This window comes from Silene latifolia, chromosome X, assembly GCF_048544455.1.
Source record: "Silene latifolia isolate original U9 population chromosome X, ASM4854445v1, whole genome shotgun sequence".
Classification (NCBI taxonomy): domain Eukaryota; kingdom Viridiplantae; phylum Streptophyta; class Magnoliopsida; order Caryophyllales; family Caryophyllaceae; genus Silene; species Silene latifolia.
In genome coordinates, this window is record NC_133537.1 from 4853893 (window position 1) to 4875699 (window position 21807).

At 36.4% G+C, this 21807-nt stretch overlaps 2 protein-coding genes and 1 long non-coding RNA gene across 3 annotated transcripts; 1 reads left to right on the forward strand and 2 right to left on the reverse strand.

Moving 5' to 3' along the window:
- The first annotated feature begins 1040 nt into the window (after nt 1-1040).
- On the forward strand, nt 1041-11769 carry LOC141622427 (uncharacterized). Its single transcript, XR_012532964.1, has 3 exons — nt 1041-2954; nt 3085-3199; nt 11687-11769. It is a non-coding gene; the product is annotated as an uncharacterized LOC141622427 (long non-coding RNA).
- On the reverse strand, nt 4395-6958 carry LOC141622425 (GDSL esterase/lipase At5g37690). The gene is made up of 6 exons (XM_074438458.1): nt 6638-6958; nt 6362-6489; nt 6115-6241; nt 5840-5952; nt 5423-5672; nt 4395-4639 (listed from the first exon to the last, which is right to left on the reverse strand). Exons 1-6 carry the CDS (start codon nt 6903-6905, stop codon nt 4395-4397), a joined length of 1131 nt encoding a protein of 376 aa, XP_074294559.1. The 5' UTR covers nt 6906-6958.
- LOC141622424 (protein PAM71-homolog, chloroplastic-like) lies at nt 10099-18575 on the reverse strand. Its single transcript, XM_074438457.1, has 10 exons — nt 18331-18575; nt 15724-15877; nt 15158-15341; nt 14393-14440; nt 12398-12494; nt 11782-11936; nt 11412-11477; nt 11152-11202; nt 10669-10773; nt 10099-10591 (listed from the first exon to the last, which is right to left on the reverse strand). The coding sequence occupies exons 1-10, from the start codon at nt 18446-18448 to the stop codon at nt 10526-10528; spliced, it is 1044 nt and encodes a 347-aa protein (XP_074294558.1). The 5' UTR covers nt 18449-18575; the 3' UTR covers nt 10099-10525.
- Nucleotides 18576-21807: the final 3232 nt, after the last annotated feature.

A 21807-nucleotide genomic window follows, 5' to 3' on the forward strand; every position in this document is an offset into this window, starting at 1 on the left:
CGTTCAGAGGTATAAGAAATGGTTGTATGTCCAAGTGTTAAACTCGGCTATTTTTATGAAAAATCCGCATATTTTGGCTAAAAAGGAAGAGTCCAAGTGTCGTGCCCAGGTTTAAGTGTCGAGTGTTAGACACGGGTACGCGGAGGAAGTAGAAGGGATCAAGTGTTTCATGTTCCCTATTTCTTTCCAACTCAATATCGACAATTTCATGTTAAGAGTGATATGAAACACCAAATGAGACGGAGAATCTGGTTTTAATATACATGATCTGGATGAATCATCTAGCATCAACATTTTACCACGACAAATCTCAACCATATGGTTACGCTAACATAAAATGTCATGAAACCGTCAATATAACAGTACAACTCATCAACTATGGTATAATTCAAAGGATTCGGGGCCAGCTATTTTAGATCAAGTCACTTTAATCGGGGTCCAGCTCCGGGCCAAGGCCAATCTTTATACTTGCAAGTCGCCACAAGGAAATCAGCATATCTTCAGCCACATATACCGCGATTCCGTAATCTATAGTTCCTACGGCCAAGACATCATGTAGACATCATGAATTCATGGTGGACTACTGGACTTTGTTTACAAACGCACAAAATTTTGAAGATTTTGCCACACAAAATACACACACCACTTCATAGTTCATACATACTATCAGAGACGGAGAAAGGATTTCTCGTTAGAGGGGGCGAAAAATCTTAGCCAGGACAAACTGATAATGTCACAAAGTAAATCTCGAAAAAAATTGAAAATTTTAACTAAAAAATTCAAAATTTTCAATGTCCAGCGGGGGCGGTGTCAATGTCCAGCGGGAGCGACAACCCCTACTAACCCCCCTAAATCCGCCACCGTATACTACTACCGCCACCCATACTAGTACTACAAAAGTGGTCTTTCTTGTGATTGTCTATACCAAAATCATATATTGAATCACCGTATTCTCTATTTTGTTAATCAAATGGACTATCGGTTAAATCATCGAGGTATTCTACACTTTGTAGGTGAATACGCTACAAAAATGACAAGACGGGATTAAAAATGAAATATATCTGAACATCGGAATATAAATTCTTCTGTATACATTCGCTACACATTTGTCAAGTTAATGTTACACATTCGTAAATTACAAATCTTCCATCTTACAATTTAGGAACGAGTTAAATAGCGAAACAGATCTAAAGCAACTCATATACCTGATTATCGACAGATATTAATAAACATCAGAGTTATGTTTTCGGATCCGTTTCATACATAATTGGAAATAATATTAAGAAGAGAACCCTTAATACTAGACAAAACATTAAAAATAAAACTCAATCCCTCTTCAAACTCCAACAAAGAAACCTCCATAGCTTCCAACCTCTTAAGAGCAACAGCAAGGGTATCTTCGTCTTTTCCTTTACCCCACGCGCAAAACGCCGCGTTTAAGGCAGCATCAACATCGGTCAGCTTATTCCCGTTCTTTGAGGGCAGTGTCGCTGCCTTGCCCGTAACCTTCTTCTTAAACCCTAGCGCGTATAACACACGCGCCGGCCTCGCGCGTGGCTTCGTCATCATGAATCGAAACAATGTTCGTAATACTGAGATATTTATGATCGTTACACTCGTAAGCACTCGACTCACCTCTGACTCGTTCCGGTCCAGGTTTTCTCCGGCGAGTCGCTCGAGTTGACACAGTGAAATCGCTAACGTTTTTGATAACGTCATCGTCTCTCTCCTTGCCGCCACGTAGGACGACAACAACCTCTCTCCGTCGTGGGCGTCGTCGTTTGCCTCACCGTGTGATCGGAGTCCGACGACTTCTTGTCGGAGTGACGTCAGCATTTCTCGTGACGTGGTGCAGATTTCGAGGAGTTTTGATGACGTGTCGATTAGCGGGTTGATTCGATGGGCTTGGAATTGGGCCTGAGTTTGGGCCTGGAGGTGTCGGGTTTTGAGGGCCCGATCCACACATTTGTATAATCGGGCTACGCCGGTTAACCCGGTGTTGATCGATTCGATTTCCGAAGTGCAAACTTCTTCGGCTTTCGCGAGTTTTTTGAGTTCGAGCTCGATTTTATCGACCATTAGATTTGATTTTGGAGGGAAGCTACCTGATCTAGTGTGAGTGTTTCTATTGCTGAAAGAAACCGCCATCGCTCTGGAAAATATTTCCGTCTTAACCACTAAGCTTTCAGTAATAATAATGACGATATTTCGTTGATAATATATTTCCGTCTTAACCACTAGTCTTAACCTCTAGACTATGAGAAATGGTGATATGAGAGTATTTGTTTTGAGGAAGCTGAATTTATTTCCGTCTTAACTGCTAGGCTACTAGAAATTATAATGTGAGAGTGTTTGTTTTGTGGAAATAGAGAGGGTGTGGTTTATATAAGTGAAGGTAAAGGGGACATGACAGCTAAGAAATATTACTCGTATTAGTTTAATAGTTGAAGTTAAGTTAGCCATGAGATGTGTTCATGTGTTGTTGGGGTTAATCAATGCCAACCTTCATAATATGCGCCATAGAATAGTGTTTCTGCTACACACAGCTGTACTCTATGCATTTCCAACTATATGGCTCCATTAATCTGACCAAATCATGTCACATCTCCTGGCTAATTGGGTCAGATCACTATTTGGATCGGGTATAGATCGAATCGACTTACTGATTGTGACACACCATAGTTGAGCTCGACTTCTGGCGGTGGGTGCGAGTTTTTGAGAGAGTGTCTATCCCCGAAATAAGGGACTGGAAAACGATTCTCACAAAAAAAAGGAGACTTTTATTGAATAAAAGATAGATATGCATACTATTGATTGAAAGGTGAAATAATTTTAAGGCTAAGCCTACTTATGATTGATGGAGGTTAGGGTCTTTTAGAGAGGGGTTATCCTGTATTCATGTGAGATGTCTCAGCTAAGAGCCTAACTAAGACGGTCTCACATGAAAATTAGAGGTAGGTTTTTAGCATGCATTGTCCAACTTTAAGTTCAAAGTCATTAATGATGTTTGGTTTCATTAGATCTAACTTATTGAATCATCGATCGTGTCAAGTCATTAACGAATAATCAATTTGTTTGTGTTAGGTCTTGTTCTTTCGAGCTAAATGAGATGAAGTGAGCTGTGCTGAACAGAACTGAAATGAGCTGAATGGAAATTTGAACTGAATTGAGATGAAGTAAGCTGAATTGAAGATTAGAGGTAAGTTTTTAGCATTTTGGTTTCATAAGATCTAACTTATCGAATCATTGATCGTTACAAGTCATTACCGAATCAACAATTAGATTCAATTTTGGACGGTTTAAATTGGATTATCGATTTGGGGTCGTTTTTTGTCTTAAATCATTTTTCAGATGTGAACTCTGATTAACAGACCAAACCCACAAACTACCACACAAAAGGATCCTTCTATGAACTTGGCTTTCATATATTTTATTTAAACTGCACGAATGGTTGGTTTCCTGGATTGCTGCTTTTACAAATGAATGAGGTAATACAAAATAATTGAGTAGCATTGTCTTAAAAAATCATGTCGATTGGTCGAATTCCGGAAGTTGGACTGAACTTCAATTATATTGTAGATCATAGATGTTGAGAAATGTTCTAATAATTCGATCTACTCATAATGTATTTGTGCATTATAAGAGTGAGGATTTGAAGAATTGCATTATGGCCTAATAATGATACCCAACCTCACCTAATTGGTCGTCGTACGCCCAAATTAGGTTCGGGTGAATCGGGTCAATAAGATTAGTGAAAACTACAAGTAACAAACGATGTAAGAGTTAGGTCATGTTCTTTTGGACTGAAACTGATCTGATCTGAATTGAACTTATAGGGTCTGAACTGAACTGAATTTATAGGATCTGAACTGAACTTATAGGATACGAAGTGAACTTAAACTAAGTAATGTATAGGATATAAACTGAATTTATAGGATATGAACTGAACTGAAATTATAGGATATAAACTGAACTGAACTTATAGGATCTGAACTAAATTTATGGGATCTGAAATGAATTGAACTTATAAGATCTAAAGTAAATTTAAATTAAGTGACTTTAAGTCCAAAAGAACAGGTATTCATCGACGAGACTCACGTATTCATCCATCATATCGGCGTCTTCCAAAAAAAATCTTGTAATATGTTTTGTAGGGATTCAATTTCGATTGATCAACAATAAAAAAAGATTAAGAAATTTAAGTTAATGGTTTCTGCTTTAATATTAAGTAGGATAGAATTGTATAAGACGTAAAATAGACTCTTATAATTGCATCGAAACAGTACAACCATTAAAATCTCTAATTTTTGAGTATAATTTTATCCACTAGTAGAAAAAACTCATATCGTGGCAGTTATAAACCTCTTGTTTACGACTTACATACTTATATAAAATCACGGATGTAGAAGTGTTTTACGAGGACTTTTTTGAGTAGAAGGTTTAGTGACATTTTTGTTAGTATTTGGGAACATGCTTAAGAAAAGCTTCCCAGCTAATACTTGATTAGCAGCATCTGATGGATGGAAAGCATCCCAAAACACATAATCTCTTCGATTTTTACAAAGCTTTGAATTCGGCAAACATAGTCCTCCAATTGTTGTATCCACATTACAACATGATGTATTTGATATTTTGAAACCTGATAAAAAAAATTAAAAAATAATGTTATGGCAATTATAGTCATTAGTTAATTAAGCTAAATATAGGAGCTCGATAAATCCATGTTTTGCTTTCTCTGATGATCGGATCCATTTTTACACATTTAGCCTGTTTTTAGGCATTTCACTGCTTTAGATACAGTTCTTTACGTTTTCATTTTAAACATAATCTAAACATGAACTAAATACGTACATTGTATTTAGAAATTAATGTTATGGCAATCACAGTCATTTAGTTAAGCTAAATATGCCAGCTTGATAAATCTATGTTTTACTTACTCTAATGATCGGATCCATTTCACACATATACCCTGTTTTCAGGCATTTCACTCATTTAGGCACATTTCTTTACGTTTCTGTTTTAAACATAATCTAAATCTAAATGTGAACTAAAAAGTTTTTTCAAAATTAAAACAGGTACTCCATATAATACTGATTTTACATTCTGTTAGACAATATTGCATCCATCTTGTTATTTTTTACTTTTTTCTAATTTAAGTGTCTCAGTCATTTCTTTACGTTTCCGTTTAAACAGAAACAAGTTGACAATCTTTCACATGTACATAGTACATACAAGTTGCTTTTTCACCTTTAAATTTTGTAAAGAATGTCATTTCTCATACTTTTAGTTCTTGACCTATTTTTACAGCTGCCAAAAAAAAAAAAAAAAGTTCTTGACCTCTTATGTTGTAAGCAAATGTAAAAAACTGATCAGAGTGTCGTAAAGTATTTTAAATTTGTGAAAAGATGTTGTACATCCTTACCATAAGTTTGTGGATGATCAATGAGATCAAGAACATCTTTGTAAGTATCAGCAAATCCAAATTGTGCATCATGATAACGTTTGTTTAGCTTGAGGCTTAATTGTTGGACTTGAGAATTGAATGCTTGAGCCCATTTGTTAACTTGATTCAAGCATATTCCTTTCCTTGATTTTATTCTTTGCGACGGAATACACCCTAAAGGTCCGAGTCCATTGAACAACACTTTACGCGCGCCCAAGTTATAGAGCCGCTGGAAAAAAAAAAAAAAAAAAAAAAAAATGACAGAATCAGATTTTGTAGTTAATGAGCGAAAGTTTCAATAAATTGAACTAATAATACATTAAGGGTACTGATTTTCGCAGTACACATTTTACTCATTACAGTGTAATAACTTAGGGGAATTGAGAAGTTGATTACCGTAAATTGTTGTTCCAAGGTGGCGAGCAAGAGGTCGACAAACTCGTCGTGGGAGTACTCTTGTCCTGCCGCCATAAACGGCTGCAAGAAATTGTTGACGTAGTCATTGCTTCCTACACGTTTGTAAACTCAATGTCAATATTATTCTTACTTGCGACAAAAAAGTATTTTATGACATCTCACAACCACCTTTCTTTTTTATCATTATTCAAACTGGTCGAGAGACGTCACAAATGAGAATTTGTGTTGAAGCAAAAATGGGGTTGTGAAATTACCAATTCCCATGAAATAAATCGCGTTATTTAGAAGCTTATTAGCAGCTGTATCTCCTATTTTTCCTTTGATAGCTATTGTGGTGTTTTCAAAGCAGTTGATTTGATCATCTAGGGACAATCTTTGAATCTGTTACAAAAAAAACACAAATTTATCAACTTTAATAATTTGCGGGAAACATTAAGACAATGGGGTAATGTTGTTGTTGTTGGCGTCAAAGGTAAATTATATGCAGGAATTGATACTTACAAAATAGAGACCGGTGTCATTGAGAATTCCGGCACCACCAGATGCATAATTTACACCTTTGAGCAATTTATCATCATTCGGCAACAAAGAAAGATACGGTGGTGGTGATTGTATACCAAGCCGTGCAGCTACATACAAATACAAGAAAAAACATAACACGGTCAGAATTTAGAACAAACGTTACCTACTAAAATAAAACTTATTACTCGATAATTTTATGAAGCGTGATTGATTAAGCTACAACGAATTTTGCATTTGCATATTAATATTTCGTACATATCATATCTCCGATGGTCCTTCCGTTGGTGAACCTTCCGGTGGCTTGGCCACCTTCGAAATCAATGCCATACCATGGGAAATTCGACTTGGCTAGAGAATACTGCAAGTAATTGTTATTTCCAACCTCCGTCAATGAATCTCCAAATACAAATGTTATCAAATCTTCGGATAATAACTTTGCGTCCACAACTTTCGCCTCTGTAACCACATGTCGTAAAAATATCCCTAAGACGACTAATATTATTAGTCTCGCATTGGTGTTCATTATTTTGATATTTCGAGCAAGTATATGTTGTGAATGAAACTACATATGTGTTATATTTTCATAGAATTTATAGTCACTTTTTGTCATGTTTTTTCTAAACAATCACTTGATCTTGCTCACTTGTTCAAGTTTTCACTTATTAGGTGAATAATTTCACAACTAAGAAAACTGAAAAGGGTGAGAATTGATGGATATGAAATGTTCTATTTGTAGAATTAAGTGTTGCATGTTAAGGTTTGTAATTTAGTAGTTGGATTTTTCATGTATTGCAGTTGGCCTACTAATTCATTTGTCACTCCTCAGTCTCCAAATGGTAGGTTCTTGCCCTTCCCTGTTATTCGTTGCAGCCCATTGTAGTCTTAAAGGTCTATCAAAAAGTTACATGGACTACAACAACAATATTACCCTGTGTCTTAATGGTTTCCGCAAATTGCAGAGTAATAGGAGTCAGATGCACGTAGTCTTACTCTTGTACACTGGCGGAGCCAGGATTTGAGTTTAGGGGGGCGAAAAATTTTAGGGGGGCAGATGGGTAATAATATAAGGCACACTCGAAAAAACTTTAAAAAATCTAACTAAGAACTTCGAAAAACTCAGCCTCCAAGGCGGGCGACCGCCCACCACTGCTCTTGTGTTATCAAGACCTTATTGGTCAAGCTTTCCGCCATGTAAATCTTAACATAGCTGATGACGAAATCCTTTAATTGTGCAGAAGCGTCGATACCTCGTGTTGAGCCTCTGCTGCAACGGTGTCCACTGTTCATAATAGTACAATATTGTCCCACTTTGGGTCAAGCCCTCACGGATTTACTCTTTGTCTCCTTCCCAAAAGACTTCTTACTATTATATTTTGTAGACACTTATAAAGATAATCTTTCACCTTTACACTACCGATGTGGGATATGGATTTGCACCCTAACATTAATGGTACTAGACACTTAGTACACAACCTCCTCCCAGTCGGCATCACTCAACTTTTTCGGCTTGTCTTCAAGCCAAGATGTACATGGACATCCTTCATCCTCTTTTGCTAGAGGGTGAAATTACTTTTTATCATCAGATTTTGTACTCCAAACTGAGATCCCATATTTTTGACATCTTTATCGGTCAAACCACAAGACCAGTTGGACAGAGCCGAAGTGGCTTTGATGCTACTTGTTGGGAAATTAGCTCCAATCTCCCACATGCAACGGAAGGACCGATCGATATATAATGAATCACAGGCTAATAATAAGCTGAGAACCCAGAGGAAAATAAACCCTTTAAGACGGAGGTAAACCCGACAAACCGAAAAGACTTAACCCATTATAAAGATAGTGTCAATACAACATTATCAGGACCAAATTACAACTCCGAATTTGGACCCGACAATAATTTAGGGATAGATCTAACTAGCGCCCTCTAGAATTCCGAATTTGCTTCCTTTTATGCCAGAAAACAAGTGAAACTTCACAAACCATCATGCAGAATACATGTTCATACCACAAATTCATGTACAATTGCTCATTCAAATCTTCCGTCCACATTTTCTACCAAGCAAACAAGAACATGTTCCCTTGAATTAAGGGTTACCAAAGTTCATTATTTCACACTTGGACTTAATCCCAACATACCCTCACTTTCCTAACAAATTAATTATATTAAACAACTACCAGCAATTCAAATATAAGCATTCTGAAAAAATATACTGTAATTACCAAGAGATCAAAGATGGAGCTAATCTCAGAATGCTTTATAAAACCGAATCACGAAGTCGAATCATCAAAAAACCGTATTTTCTTAAACCCTGCTGAAATTATCATGTTAAGCATTTATCCCATTCAAAAAGGACTCCTTTACACCTTTGATCAATCAACTCCTTATAATACACTCACTAATTTCTTAGATAACCTGAAACACTCGATTTCTATCGCCCTTCTCCATTTCTATCCTTTGGCTGGCCGCATTGTGACCGAGACATTCCTTGATGAACATGCTTGTGCCGTGTTCATAGACTGCAATAAGGGTCCTGGAGCAAGGCTAACCCATGTTACCGCTAAATATCTCAAAATATCTGATTTTCTGTCTCCAACTCGCGTGCCAACTATAGTTCGCGAGTTATTTGATCTTGGAGAAGAATGTATCAATTATGAAGGTCACACTAAACCTTTGTTATCCATCCAAGTAACGGAACTTGTAGATGGTGTTTTTATCGGGTTTACTGTGAACCACAGTGTCGTAGATGGCATATCTTTTATGCATTTTTTGAGCATGTTATCGGAGATTTTTTGTTCAGACAGTACAAGTACTAAAAAATCGTTACAGATTTCACGAGTACCTGTGTACGCGCATGGTCCGGTCATCAAGTTACCTTATCATGACCTTAACGAGGTCATGACTAGGCATGAGACCGGGCCATTAACAGACCGAGTCTTCCACTTCTCGTCTAACTCATTGGCAACGATAAAGGCTAAGGCCAACAATGACGGGCGCAGCATTCAGAATAATGTGTCTTCATTCCAGAGCTTAGTCTCGTTTATATGGAGATCGATAACAAGGGCTCGAAACCAATCCCCTGACCAGGATACGGTTTGTAGTGTGGCGGTCAATACTCGTACCCGGGTTGAACCACCTTTATCCAATGATTACATAGGTAACTATGTAATTCATGTTAAGGCGATTTGCAAGGTGGGTGAATTGTTAAGCCATGACATCGGTTGGGCGGCCAATCTTCTGAATGATGCAATTAGAGCCAAGGATAGTAAATCTATCCAAGACGATTTCAGTACGATCACCGATCTTATTAGTACTCCGGGATTCCTATGTTCGACTGAAGACGATGTTAACGTTCCTGGATCGTTGAACAATATCGTGATTGGAGGGTCTATGAGGTTCGAAATGTATGGGCTTGAATTCGGGTTAGGTAAGCCAATAGCTATTCGAATGGGACCCGGAAATAAGACAGATGGAAAAGTCAATGCAAGTCAAGGTTGTGAAGATGGAAGTGTGGAACTAGAAATATCCCTTAAAGACGAGCATATGACCGCTCTTGAGGCGGATCATGACTTCATGACTTTTGTCTCTTGAATCCTCAATGTGTTAAACCCGAGTCCTCTAAAATGACGTATTTGCTTTTAAGAATGTATGATGTATGAAGCACCATAAAAAAAAAAAAAAAAAAAAAAAAAAAAAAAAAAAAAAAAAATTGCACAAGTTTTACAATAACATTTGTGTACATCGGTTTTATACAAGAATTGTCGTCTACACATTAACTTCGACTCTTTTAAGAGAAACCGGTGAAAAGATCTACAACAGCTGCCCGGGTTTACTATTCAAAAGTCGAAAGAAAAGGTACAGCCCTAAACAATGCAGTCGCCAAATCAAACATAGAGACCATACACAAGTCTCATCACCTAATAACTGCATCTGCAAGTTTGCAAATTTCCGATGCAAAGCTGTCCGCCCAGTCATTCCCTCAATATGCCGTGTCCTTATTCCCTAAACTTTCATTATCGTTTCTCACCACTTCTAGCTCCAAAAAATATCAGTTACCAGTGAATAACGAAAATCTTTTAGTATTTTTTGAGCTGGAGATTTACGAAAGTGAACATCTTTCATTTCTTCCAGCCGTGTACAAAGAACTAGAAAAAACCAAAGAATGTTGCTATGGCAAAAAGAAGAAAGAGTACTCCTCCCAAGTAGCCGACCTAAAAATGGAGTCGGGTGAGATTCATGGCAACAAATAGCTGAATCTGATTAGTAGCAAAATTAGTTCAATACGTACCAGCTTTTCAGAGATGTACTTAGCTAGGAAAGCTCCTCCCAGAACAGCGACAGATGTAGCAACTAGGTGTCCTAGAATAGCTCCGCTTGCCACGCCCCATGGAGACTGGGAGAGTTTAAAACTTAATTGTTCATACATGAACCTGATAGTGTTTGTTTATAAACAAGTACTTGCTACGTTTCTTCCATAATTCCCAAAAAAGTGACACCAGATTTAAGAAACCCGACAAACACGGTATTAAACCTAGGCCACGACGCCGCATCTGACATAAACACACATGTTTTAATGGCTCTACGACCAAGATCGGGCCATGATGACCAATATCGCTTTCAAGGCTGAAACTGACATCTAATACCACAACAACAAAAAAGGTCTTGACGTACAAAAGTACCCGTTTCTCATAAAGGCAATGGGCAGATATGAACGAAACATGCCAAAGAGGAAATTCGGAGACATCAAAGAAACGGAGGGAGCACTAAGTACCTGTGCAGCACCAAGAGCAATGGTAGCAAGCATTGATCGATCTCCCCATTCCTTGAGAAATTAGAAAAAGCTTGTTTCAGATGTTAAGATACATCAAATACATGACCACATATATGATATAATCCGTATGTAGTTAGTTGCAAAATGAATGACTGAGAGAATGTTATAAAGCATATAGATAGTACAGGATGGCCAAATTTACAGCCATTGAGCTAATTAAGTCGAGAATTACACCAAAGTCAAAGAAATTTATTGCTCACCGCAAAGAACACGAGGCTGAATGATTTCCACACAATTTCAAGAGGATTTGACAGCCGCTTGGATGCCTGCCCATTTAAAACATTGAATCAAACAATCTGAAGGATCACAAAAAATTTAAAAACTTCTGTTCTGGTTATTTTAGTTGCGCACACAATTTTTTTACTACTCCCTTTGTCTTACCCATTTGTTTATGTATTCCATTTTTTTTTTCGTCTTAGCCATTTATTTATGCTCCAACCTACCCGTTATAAATACTCTTATCCCACTTGCGCAGATTGAAGAGATCATGGGAGTATTTTGGATAAATGGCACAAGGTAAGACGAAATGGTGTTCAGACAATACTTCCAAAGAAAGATGTGGCTACTTACTTTCTCCTTCACAAGCTCCTCCGCTTCAGTATATTCACCAAGTTCAGGACCCTCGTTTTCAGCTTTGACATCAGGAAGCTCCCATGCATCTTTAATTGACTTCAAACCAAAGAATAGTAAAAGGGTCACAGCAGCATATTCTCCGATGGGGAGAGCTGCAAAACATGCATTAATAAAAAAATTAACTACCCTGATAACCCGAAATAATAAGAATCTACTGGCTATATATCTGGCTCTAATATGACAACGACTAATAGTTTGTAGCCAAGTTGTTCATCGTATGAATTCAAACTGCATCCTCCAAGGCCTCAGACTACAGAAAGTTCATCTACCCAGAATACACAGTTAAATTCTTAGAGACCAACAAAAAACTTTTAGCTTATTATGAAAGGAAGTTTGTGTGTAAAGGGAGCCAGAAGCTCAGGTTTTATGCTGAAAAGGTTTCAAACCCATTTCGTTTGTACCAGCAATTAATGACTTTCACGGCTACGATAACTGTCGTCTGTATTCTGAAAGAAAGTTGGAGGAGCCTCTGACTAATCTTTTATGGTATATAGGTAATACCGACAAACAAAAAAAACAAACAAGGCCCGTAAAATGTGTCTTGATCACTTACTTGTTTGAAATTGAGCAGGTACTGACTGAAATATGCGGCCTATAACTACTGAGAGAACTGTCATCAGACCAAGGGCACCCATTGATCCTAACAAAACCTGATTCATAAGACATAAATATGTTTTATTCCTCAAATTTTGACTTAAAAGTCTATAGTGTAAAGAATGCTTGAATATAAAGAAGTATGGCCCTGACTAACTTGAGCAGAAAAATAAACACATACAAGTCATCATGTTCACTAATTTGACAAAACATATTCTGATACGCAGAAAACACACGCTAATTTTTTTATAAGATCAGGCGCACACTCCCGGTTTTTATACAGGAGATGATACCGAGACATGTAAAGGTTTCGAAGATCATTGCAACCAGTTTAGCACATTTTGAGGTGATAAAGGCTAAATTAAGTGAGGTTAAGCCGCAACAGCTGATTTCACGACTGGCCGAAATTGAAATTTAAAACTATAGGCGATCTGTATTTTAGGGCACGTGGAATCACTGAAAGGTCTTGCATTCTAAATAAATGTTTGACAACAGCAGTGACCAAGTACTTGAACATCTACAATATGTGCATCACAGTGGCTACACTCCACAACTACCTTAATTAATCAATGTCATATTACTCCCAACTCTTTCAATAAATATAGAGAGATCTATAAAGCATTTCAACAGGTCAATGCTCCGGCTGTGGATATTAACTCGCATACGTGTGACCAACACTCAACACTCCTACATTAATATGAAACTTCGACACTTTATTTTAAACCAAATTCATGAGAAAAATTTTCAAAAAAAATACAAGTTTGACACTTGGAGAACCCCTTCTAAGAAAATCAAAAAAACTCAACCCTAAAATGACAGATCAGGTTACATGCAATGAAAGCCTTATTTCTCTCTCTTTTTTTTTTTAAATTGCTTAATTGAAGAGCCCGAAGCGCCTTTTGGACTCGAGGCATCCTATTTTTGGTAGCAAAATTGTACTTTCCAAATAAAATTTTAGGCAACAATACCCTTTTTAGGTGTTTTCAAGCTAGCTAACATGCACAAGAGTAAAAGTTAGGGAAAATGGGAAAAAGAAATGGCATAATTAAAGATCTAGGAGAAATATAAAAAGTACGTACTAGTGCGCCTCTTTAGGTGGGCCTTATCTAAAAGGCACACTTAAAAAGCAAGAAGCATTTTGGCTAACGCCTCGTCCAAGGCACGCCTTAGGCGCACTCGAGGCACACTTTTTAACTAAAGCCCTATCGTGGTGTAAAATTCTTCAGTAACCTAGAATGAAAAATTTGTTAACATCTACTTCTTTTATCCTAGTCATTTGCTTACCTTTGGTTTTGACAAACTCCAATACGAGAAGTTCAAGAATATTCCCAATTTTTTCCAGACTACACAGCCTTTCCTAATATTTTTCCTCTCTCATGTACACTCTTTAATTACCTCCCACTGTCCCACATCATTGCTCACACCAGTACAGATGACAATAACACCACCAAAAATATGTCCTCCGATGTCTGTCTGTCCTCTCCTTGTAACATCGAATGTATGCCCTCATAAACATGTATACTTGAATAAGTATTAACAAACAAAGTTATGAGTGAGTTGGATCTGTATTGTAGGTTTGGGGTTGTGGGATCTGTGTCATGCATGTTAGACCCATTGATTATCGTGGGATTTTGGAGATATAGGTCAATAGGTGGTTGTGGTGGGTCGTGCCTTGTGCGTGAAGAGGGTGGAGTTTAAGCAACAATAGGGTATTCATTTGACAAGTTAAAAGCTTATCCTAAACACAAAGGTAAAGAAATGACTAATTCATCCCAAAGTGAAAAAGGTAACCACATGATCGGATTTAGAACGTAGGAAGTGTAACAGTATGAACGAACTTTTATCCTAGATTATTCTTTAAAAGCATAAAAACTCCATGCATAAGAGTGGTCGACATAAAATAGTGACACATGCAAGCAGGTAAATAGTGGAGGGATAAAAGAGTAAATATTACCAGTCCTTTTTCATATTGCATGGCCAAGAGAGCAGCAATGAAGAATGTCTGGTGCATAACAGAAGAAAAAGAATGATCAATATTTGCAATCCCAAATACTACATAGTATACAAAGCAAGCACACAGAAATCTAAGCTTTGTTTCTCATTATTTAAAAAAAAATAATAACCAACCACATCCCAAATGTTCTAGATGAAATTTAACAGACAAAACTGGTAAAATATGGGACAGATAATACAGTAAGTGGATTATACATCCGATGTAGTACATCAGATGGTATAGTTTTTGAGCATTTAGATAAAGTTTTTGAGTTTTAATGTAAAAATTTTGAGTTTTATTATAAAGTTTTTGAGTTCATTTACTTAAACATTAATCTCAAAAAATTCCATTATAACTCAAAAAAGTTACATATAAGCTGAGAAAAATTTGATTTTTGACATCATAAACTAAAATGTAATTTATAAACTCTATAGAACTCAAAAAAATACACAAAAAGTCATTAAGTATGACGTAGTACATCTGATGTACAATCTTTTTTCTCCAAATAATATGGCAGGCAGATGTATGTGAAAAAAAAAAAATTAAAGTAGGAAGAAGAGCAACTTGAGGCAAAATTTTGTGATACGCGGTCCTTTAAGTGGTATTAACTCTTACTCCATTTGTCGTAAAAAGCAGAATAATAAAGAAACCAAACATCTCCATGAAAAAGACTAAAATGAGGATAAGACAAGTTCAAAATCAATTCTTTATCAAGTAATTGTCTACCTTGTCACCAATTTCTGATACAAAAATCAACATGAATGCTGCAGTGAATCCAGTTTTTGCAATTGCTGCCAACAATGACGATGGATCTCCTTTCACAAACATAATCAGTGAAAACACTAAAGCACACCCACAAAGCACCATAGCTATAGAAAGAGGATAAGGAATCTGATTAGGACGCTTCTCTCTGCCAAATCAGTCAATATGAAACAATGAGTCTGCTCTATTGTAAATCAACTGACAAAATACCATGTCATTACAAGGATATATAAGTCGCTGACACTACTTTTCCAGGTTAACAAGTTTTTAGACATGCAAGCAGCAATCAGGCAGTCATAATGTGAACAACAGAATATTTACTGTCAAAATTCTAGAATGTTTTCCTCGCAATCCTCGGATAATTTACTTCATTTTGAAGGCAATCATATTTACATATTTTTACTGACAAAAAGAGGTCAAAACGGTATTGAAAAATCGGAGCAGAAAGGTTGTTGATTTTATTTTATTTTTTTGACACAAATTGTTGATTAACTTTGCAGGAAAAAAATTAAATAAAAACTGATGCTCACAGTTGAGAACCGCCATCGGTGGAGCCATTAGAAGATACATTCTGACCATCATTTTGGGGTTCCCCGTCATAGTTGCTTGGTCCAACCCCAGCACTCGCCTGAGATCTCACTATCTTGAAGACCAACCTCAGCCTCCTTGTTTCCCTTTGTCTCACTACAGGCAAATAGTTTTAGTAGACCATTAAAATACTTAAAAAAACTGCACACATAATTGACATATATATGTTTCAGGAAACTTTATATGTTAAATATCATGTTCACACAGTTGGATGAAAATTATGGCATCAGTGTTTAGTGAGTTTAAGAGCTGTTAAAGGACAAAGATGAACCAATAGTTCAAACACTTCTACAGCAGATAACATTATAACAAGAATAACTCTGTAACAAGACTACAAGAGTCACAAAAACACTTAAGTTATGAGGTGAACATATATCTCTAGGAACATGTGCAATTGTGCATCAATCGGATGTAAAGCCTACTGGAAGATTGAAGCCAAAAGTTAGAGAGTGAAAATCCCTACTTCATTTTTGACAGATACATCAGCCTATTGGACACATAATGACTAAGGCAATCACAATATTCAATCACTAAACATGTTTTCTTTTTGTATGTAAAGCCTCGTGACTTATATAGTCTTCTTCCTTTATTGGGTGCAACATACATAAGAGAACCACATAGTAAATAATTTACCATGTGAAAACGGTGAACAATGAAACAACTTTTACTACAAGCTATAGAGTTATAGATTTCCCATAACCTCATAATTACATTCCTGTTGTGTGCTTTAAGACCACAGCCGGTCATGAATGAAACATTCTCATATTGATATTTATCAAGAGCTCACAAGCTAATATCTATAACTATTTAAACCCTAACCCTTTGTTTGGATGGGGGATTCGAAGGGAAAAGGAAGGGACGAATTAATTTGATTGGCAAATTGGGTTGGAGGAATTTGGAGGGGATGGAAATGGCGAGAATAGATTTCATTCCTACAAAGCTACAATGGATATCAAAACCCTTCCAACAACAACAACATCAGAGCCTTAATCCCAAAATGATTTGGGGTCGGCTAACATGAATCATCCTTTACAACCGGTGAACGCACACCTCAAAATCAAAACCCTTCCAACATTGAAATATTTGTTTAGATCCAAAAAAGAGAGGGAAGGAAGGGTAGGGACTAGGGAGGTGGAGAGAAGGGAAAGGGCTTGAATGGAAAGGAAGAGAAAATGAAAAGGAGAGTATTTTCTCCAAACCTTTCCTGCATTGAAGGGATTTTAATGTCCCTCATAAGACAACCTTCCCCTCGAAATCCCTCCAGCTACATTTTGCTAAACAAGCAAAGGAAATGCTCACCCTCCATTTCACATCCTTTTCCCCCTTCAAAATCCCTCTATCAAAACAAAGGGTAAGTGATGAAGGGCAGGAACCAAGAGAAAGTTGAAATCTTTCTTACTAATCAAAATGTAGTTGTACGGTCTTTTCCAAACACCTCCCACCCACCCAAATACCTCCGCAACATTATCTACATATAGCACTTTCGGAAGGTCTTCATAATAATTGACAAATGCAGAGGAACAAGAGAAACGGTGGATCGTTAAGAGTTTTTTTAAAACAAATATGCTAAATGATACTCCCTCCATTCCAATAGATAGATTACACATTTTTTTGCAATTCCTCCTCACATATTGGAAAGTCTGAAGAAACTCATCGGAATAAATAATACTTCGTAACTCAGATTAGCAATTAAAATATAGGCGTGATTTAAAGTGTCCTACTAAACATTAAAGTACCAAATTGAAAAAAATTAACCTAGACATGAATACATTTGGTATCAAAAGTGTTGTTTGCAGAGAGTAAATAATTATCTAAATTGACATAAACTTGAGTTGGATACGCAACCTAAGCCACCAACATTTCCGACTAATCAAATACTCCCTCTGTCCCGGTCATTTGTTTACCTATTCCAATTATGGGTATTCCATTCATTCATTTGTTTACCTGTCTATATTAGAAATATTTTTGAAGGGTAATTTGATCATCCGGATAACCTATTGTCCACTTGTCACTCAATAACAAAATTTACAAATGGTCCCTCTTCTCTCCTTGGTCTTTGCGTCAAAACCAAAGGTAAACAAATAACCAGCAGTCCAGAACGAAAGGGGTATATTCTAAACCAATACACTTATATCGTTCTACAATGGGTGTAGAAACCTACAAATGGCAACTTGAATCAAAGAAGCACAAACAAGAATCTTAGCACATTTTTTTTATAAGGTAAGAAAATTAGATTGATCCTCGAGATATTACCGACCTATCTCAAGTCATCCTTTCGGATGAGCGAGTTAAGTTAAAGCCATTGACTTTCAAAATACTCCCTCCGTCCCAATCATTTGTTTACCTTTGATTAAAATACTCCTCACGATAAATATAAAAGGTAAAGAAATAACCGAGACAAAGGGAATATATTCTAACACGATACACTTATATCGTAGAAATCTACAAATGGCAAGTTGAATCAAAGAAGCAGAAACAAGAATCTTAGCACATATAGAAAACCATAAAAACAAGCAAAAGAAGAAAAAGAGATTGAGAGAGAGAATTACAAAAGAGAAAAGAAGGTGGTAGAGCTAACAAGGGAAGTAATCTGCCATTATAATTTGATGAAATTCGTGTTTGCTGCAAAGGCAGTGGGACTGGAAGCTGCTGGAGTGATGAGGACATGACTTGAAGGAATGAAGGGGGGGACGAAGAGGAAGGGGAGCGGACGGGTTTTCACTTTTCAATCATCATATCATCATATTAGAACGAAAGTAATCGTCAAAGTTGATGACATGTCAGAATGGGTGAGTTGATAAATGTTTTTTTATAAATTCTCATTTAAGACGGATCAAATGCATATCAAATCACACCAAAAATGATAAAAAAAATTGTCTTTATTATCCTTATATACTAGCATTTGACCTGACTTTAATATTTAAGACGGATATGTGTCAGGCTTAAAAATGTATTTTTGGACATAGCTTGCGAATTAGCGGATTTATAATGACTTAGCAAGTTAATCGGTTAAAAATATTGGTCAATATTTTGCATATGTTAATTGTTTGTTTTTAAAGTCCACAATTTGGTTTTGACTTAGAAAATAGCATATTTTAAGCTAAAAACTTTGAATTTAAATTATAAGCTTTCAGTATAAAATCATAAGCATTCAAATTATAACCACAATAAAAAAAATGAAATTTGGATTATTTCAAACCAAGTTGCTTGCTGTTGACCGCGAATGGGTTGTTGATGATGATTATTAGGGATGTTCATAATTTATTTTCAATTGATGGATGGTAACAACAACAGTCGTTAAGGTCGTGAGGGCACAGATAACGGAGGCAGTAAGGAAGGTGGTGGTGGTTGTAGCCATCAAAGGCGGTGGAGGACATGACGTGGGGAGGTGGTGGAGGATATAGAGTGCACCGCAAAATAAGAAGATAGATTATTAATAGAGATATCGTTTTCAGGAGACCTACTCCTTTTAGATTTGTTTTGATTGTACTTAACCACCTCCTATTTCGGGCTAACATTTTCTCTTGGGTCCGTCATATGATATAGAACGGTCCAATAAAAGATTTGTTGTTTTTTCTAAATGGTGAAGTAACTTTTCGTATACCACGTGTCTAAAAAGTTGCTAATTTTTACTGTATGGTGCTTTGTAGAGGATCAGTATGTTATAAGAAATATATGACGTTTCATCAATCTTATATAAAATTCTACATTTAGATTTGGGTTTTTTGTCAAAAACTACCTTATATTTAGGGGTATTTGTAAAACAACTACCTTATATTATTTTTCTTGTTTTAGACTACCTTTGTTTTCTCTTTTTTTGGTCAAAAACTACCTACGCTGAAAATATGGCGAGATTTGGTCGATTTAGTGACATTAACCTATCTTACATGACTTTGTTAACATCAAACAACAATAATCAACTGCGTCCAAACCACAATTTAACTTCAGATAAGCAAAATTAATGAATTTCACATTTTAATAATAACTACAAACATCTACTAAAGTTAAGCGTGAATACTTCATGACTTCCCAAAATCGGCCTTAGTAAGATTAAAACATAAAAGAGTCATGTGAGATCAGTTAAAGCCGGAAAGCAGACCAAATATGTCTACACTCTTAGCATAGGTAGTTATTGACCAAAAATAAAAAAAACAAAGGTAGTTGAAAACAAAAAAAATAATATAAGGTAGTATTTTTACAAATACCTCCAAAGATAAGGTAGTTTTTAACAAAAAAAACCTTGAGATTTTCATAGCAAGAACTCGAGCAAACCGATATACGTGATTTGCAGGCTATTACGAATACCTGAACTTTTCAATACACACAAAAAATAATGGTTGGGGGTTTTCTCGTCATTAAAAAAAAGGTTTTTTGTCAAACACAACATTTAAAAAACATTTTTTTCCAAACACCACCTTTAAAAAAAAGTTTGTAAAACACAACCTTTAATAATTTTTTATTTGTAAAACACGACATTTTGACAAGAGTTTAACCACTTGCAATAGGGTGACTTTAAGTCGATATTTAAGGTAGAAAACGATGTCGATTTGAGGTGTTCTTAGACTTTTTGGAAAGGTGGTAGTACAAGCTTTCCAGGGGTTACCAATATGGCGGTGATAGGTGGCTTTATGTGGGGTTCATTGGTGTGTAAAGTAAGGCTGGTCAAGGAGGGAATTGAAGGTAAAAACAAATCAGAAAACACCAATTCACTCCTTGACCGGTTTTCGTGCTAGTTTATATCATTTACATGCCTTTTAAGTTAGAATGTCGATACTTCCGCCTTTTGATGTTTAATGCAGGAATGATGCATTTGGGGAGCAAAGTAATGAAATGGGCATCGCGGAGTGAGCATGAAGGGATACACGAAGCATGGCACGAGAATCCATAAGAATGAAGGAAGAGAAGTTAAGAAGAAAACACGAAGAAAAGAGCTTCTTATTACAAGTGCCTACTTTGAAGAGCCATATCTCGAGTTCTACAACATATTTTCAAGTGATTCCAATTGGAGGTGAAAGCTTATCTTCTTAGCTTTCCAACGCCACAAAAATCGCTTGTTTCTGACAAGTAACGAAGAAATGGCGGCCGTTTGAAAATCAGTGCGCGAAGCAGGAAATTGGTGCCTCGATCGAGTCAACCTTGGCTCGATCGAGGAACTTCATGCTCGATCGAGTCACTCTCGACTCGATCGAGGAAACAACCTAATCAACTAAATTTCGCAATGTCGAGAGTTGGGTGTTCTTGAACTTTGGTGCCTCGATCGAGTCACTCTCGACTCGATCGAGGAACCTTCCAGTTTTATAATTCCTGCAACTTTCCTTAAGTCGGTTATGTATTGCTATAAATACCAAAACTCGTACCCTAGGTTATTTTATGCTTTATTTTCAGTAGGTTTAATATAGCTACCTTAGAAAACTCTCTCAAATACTTAGTTTAGTTTAATTATTGTTCGGATCTATTGCCTTTAATTACGGTATTGTTCTAATCTTTCTTGAATTATTATTTCAATTACTTGTTTATCTTTATTATTGTTCATCATGTTTTCCATTACTATTATTGTTATTCTTTCTATTATGCGTAGCTAATTTCCTCATCTAGGATGAAGGGGATCTAGGTTAATTAGAAAGGGGAAATTGATTAATTGCTAGGGAAATCATATAAGTTGTCGTTTGATTATTGTTCTTATTCTAGTTAATTAACTTAGGCCTGAGTTGTTAATTAGTGTAGCGAATTAATCCTTTCACCGACCGGGTTAGAATTAATATAGGCTGCGATAATCAAATAGATTGTATCTAATTATAGCGACCGCATGTTAGAATCGATCTAAAGGGCATAATAGAGTCGACCGATCTTATGACCTTAGACAGCTTGACAGATCTAGCAATTGATTAATAGACCCCATATAATTGACCTATTGAACCGGAAATCCTAGACCTTTAATATTATTGTTATTTGCCCTTTTAAATTACTTACAATTAGTTGGTTAGCATACAAACAAAACAAACCCCCATAATTGGTTACTTTAAGAC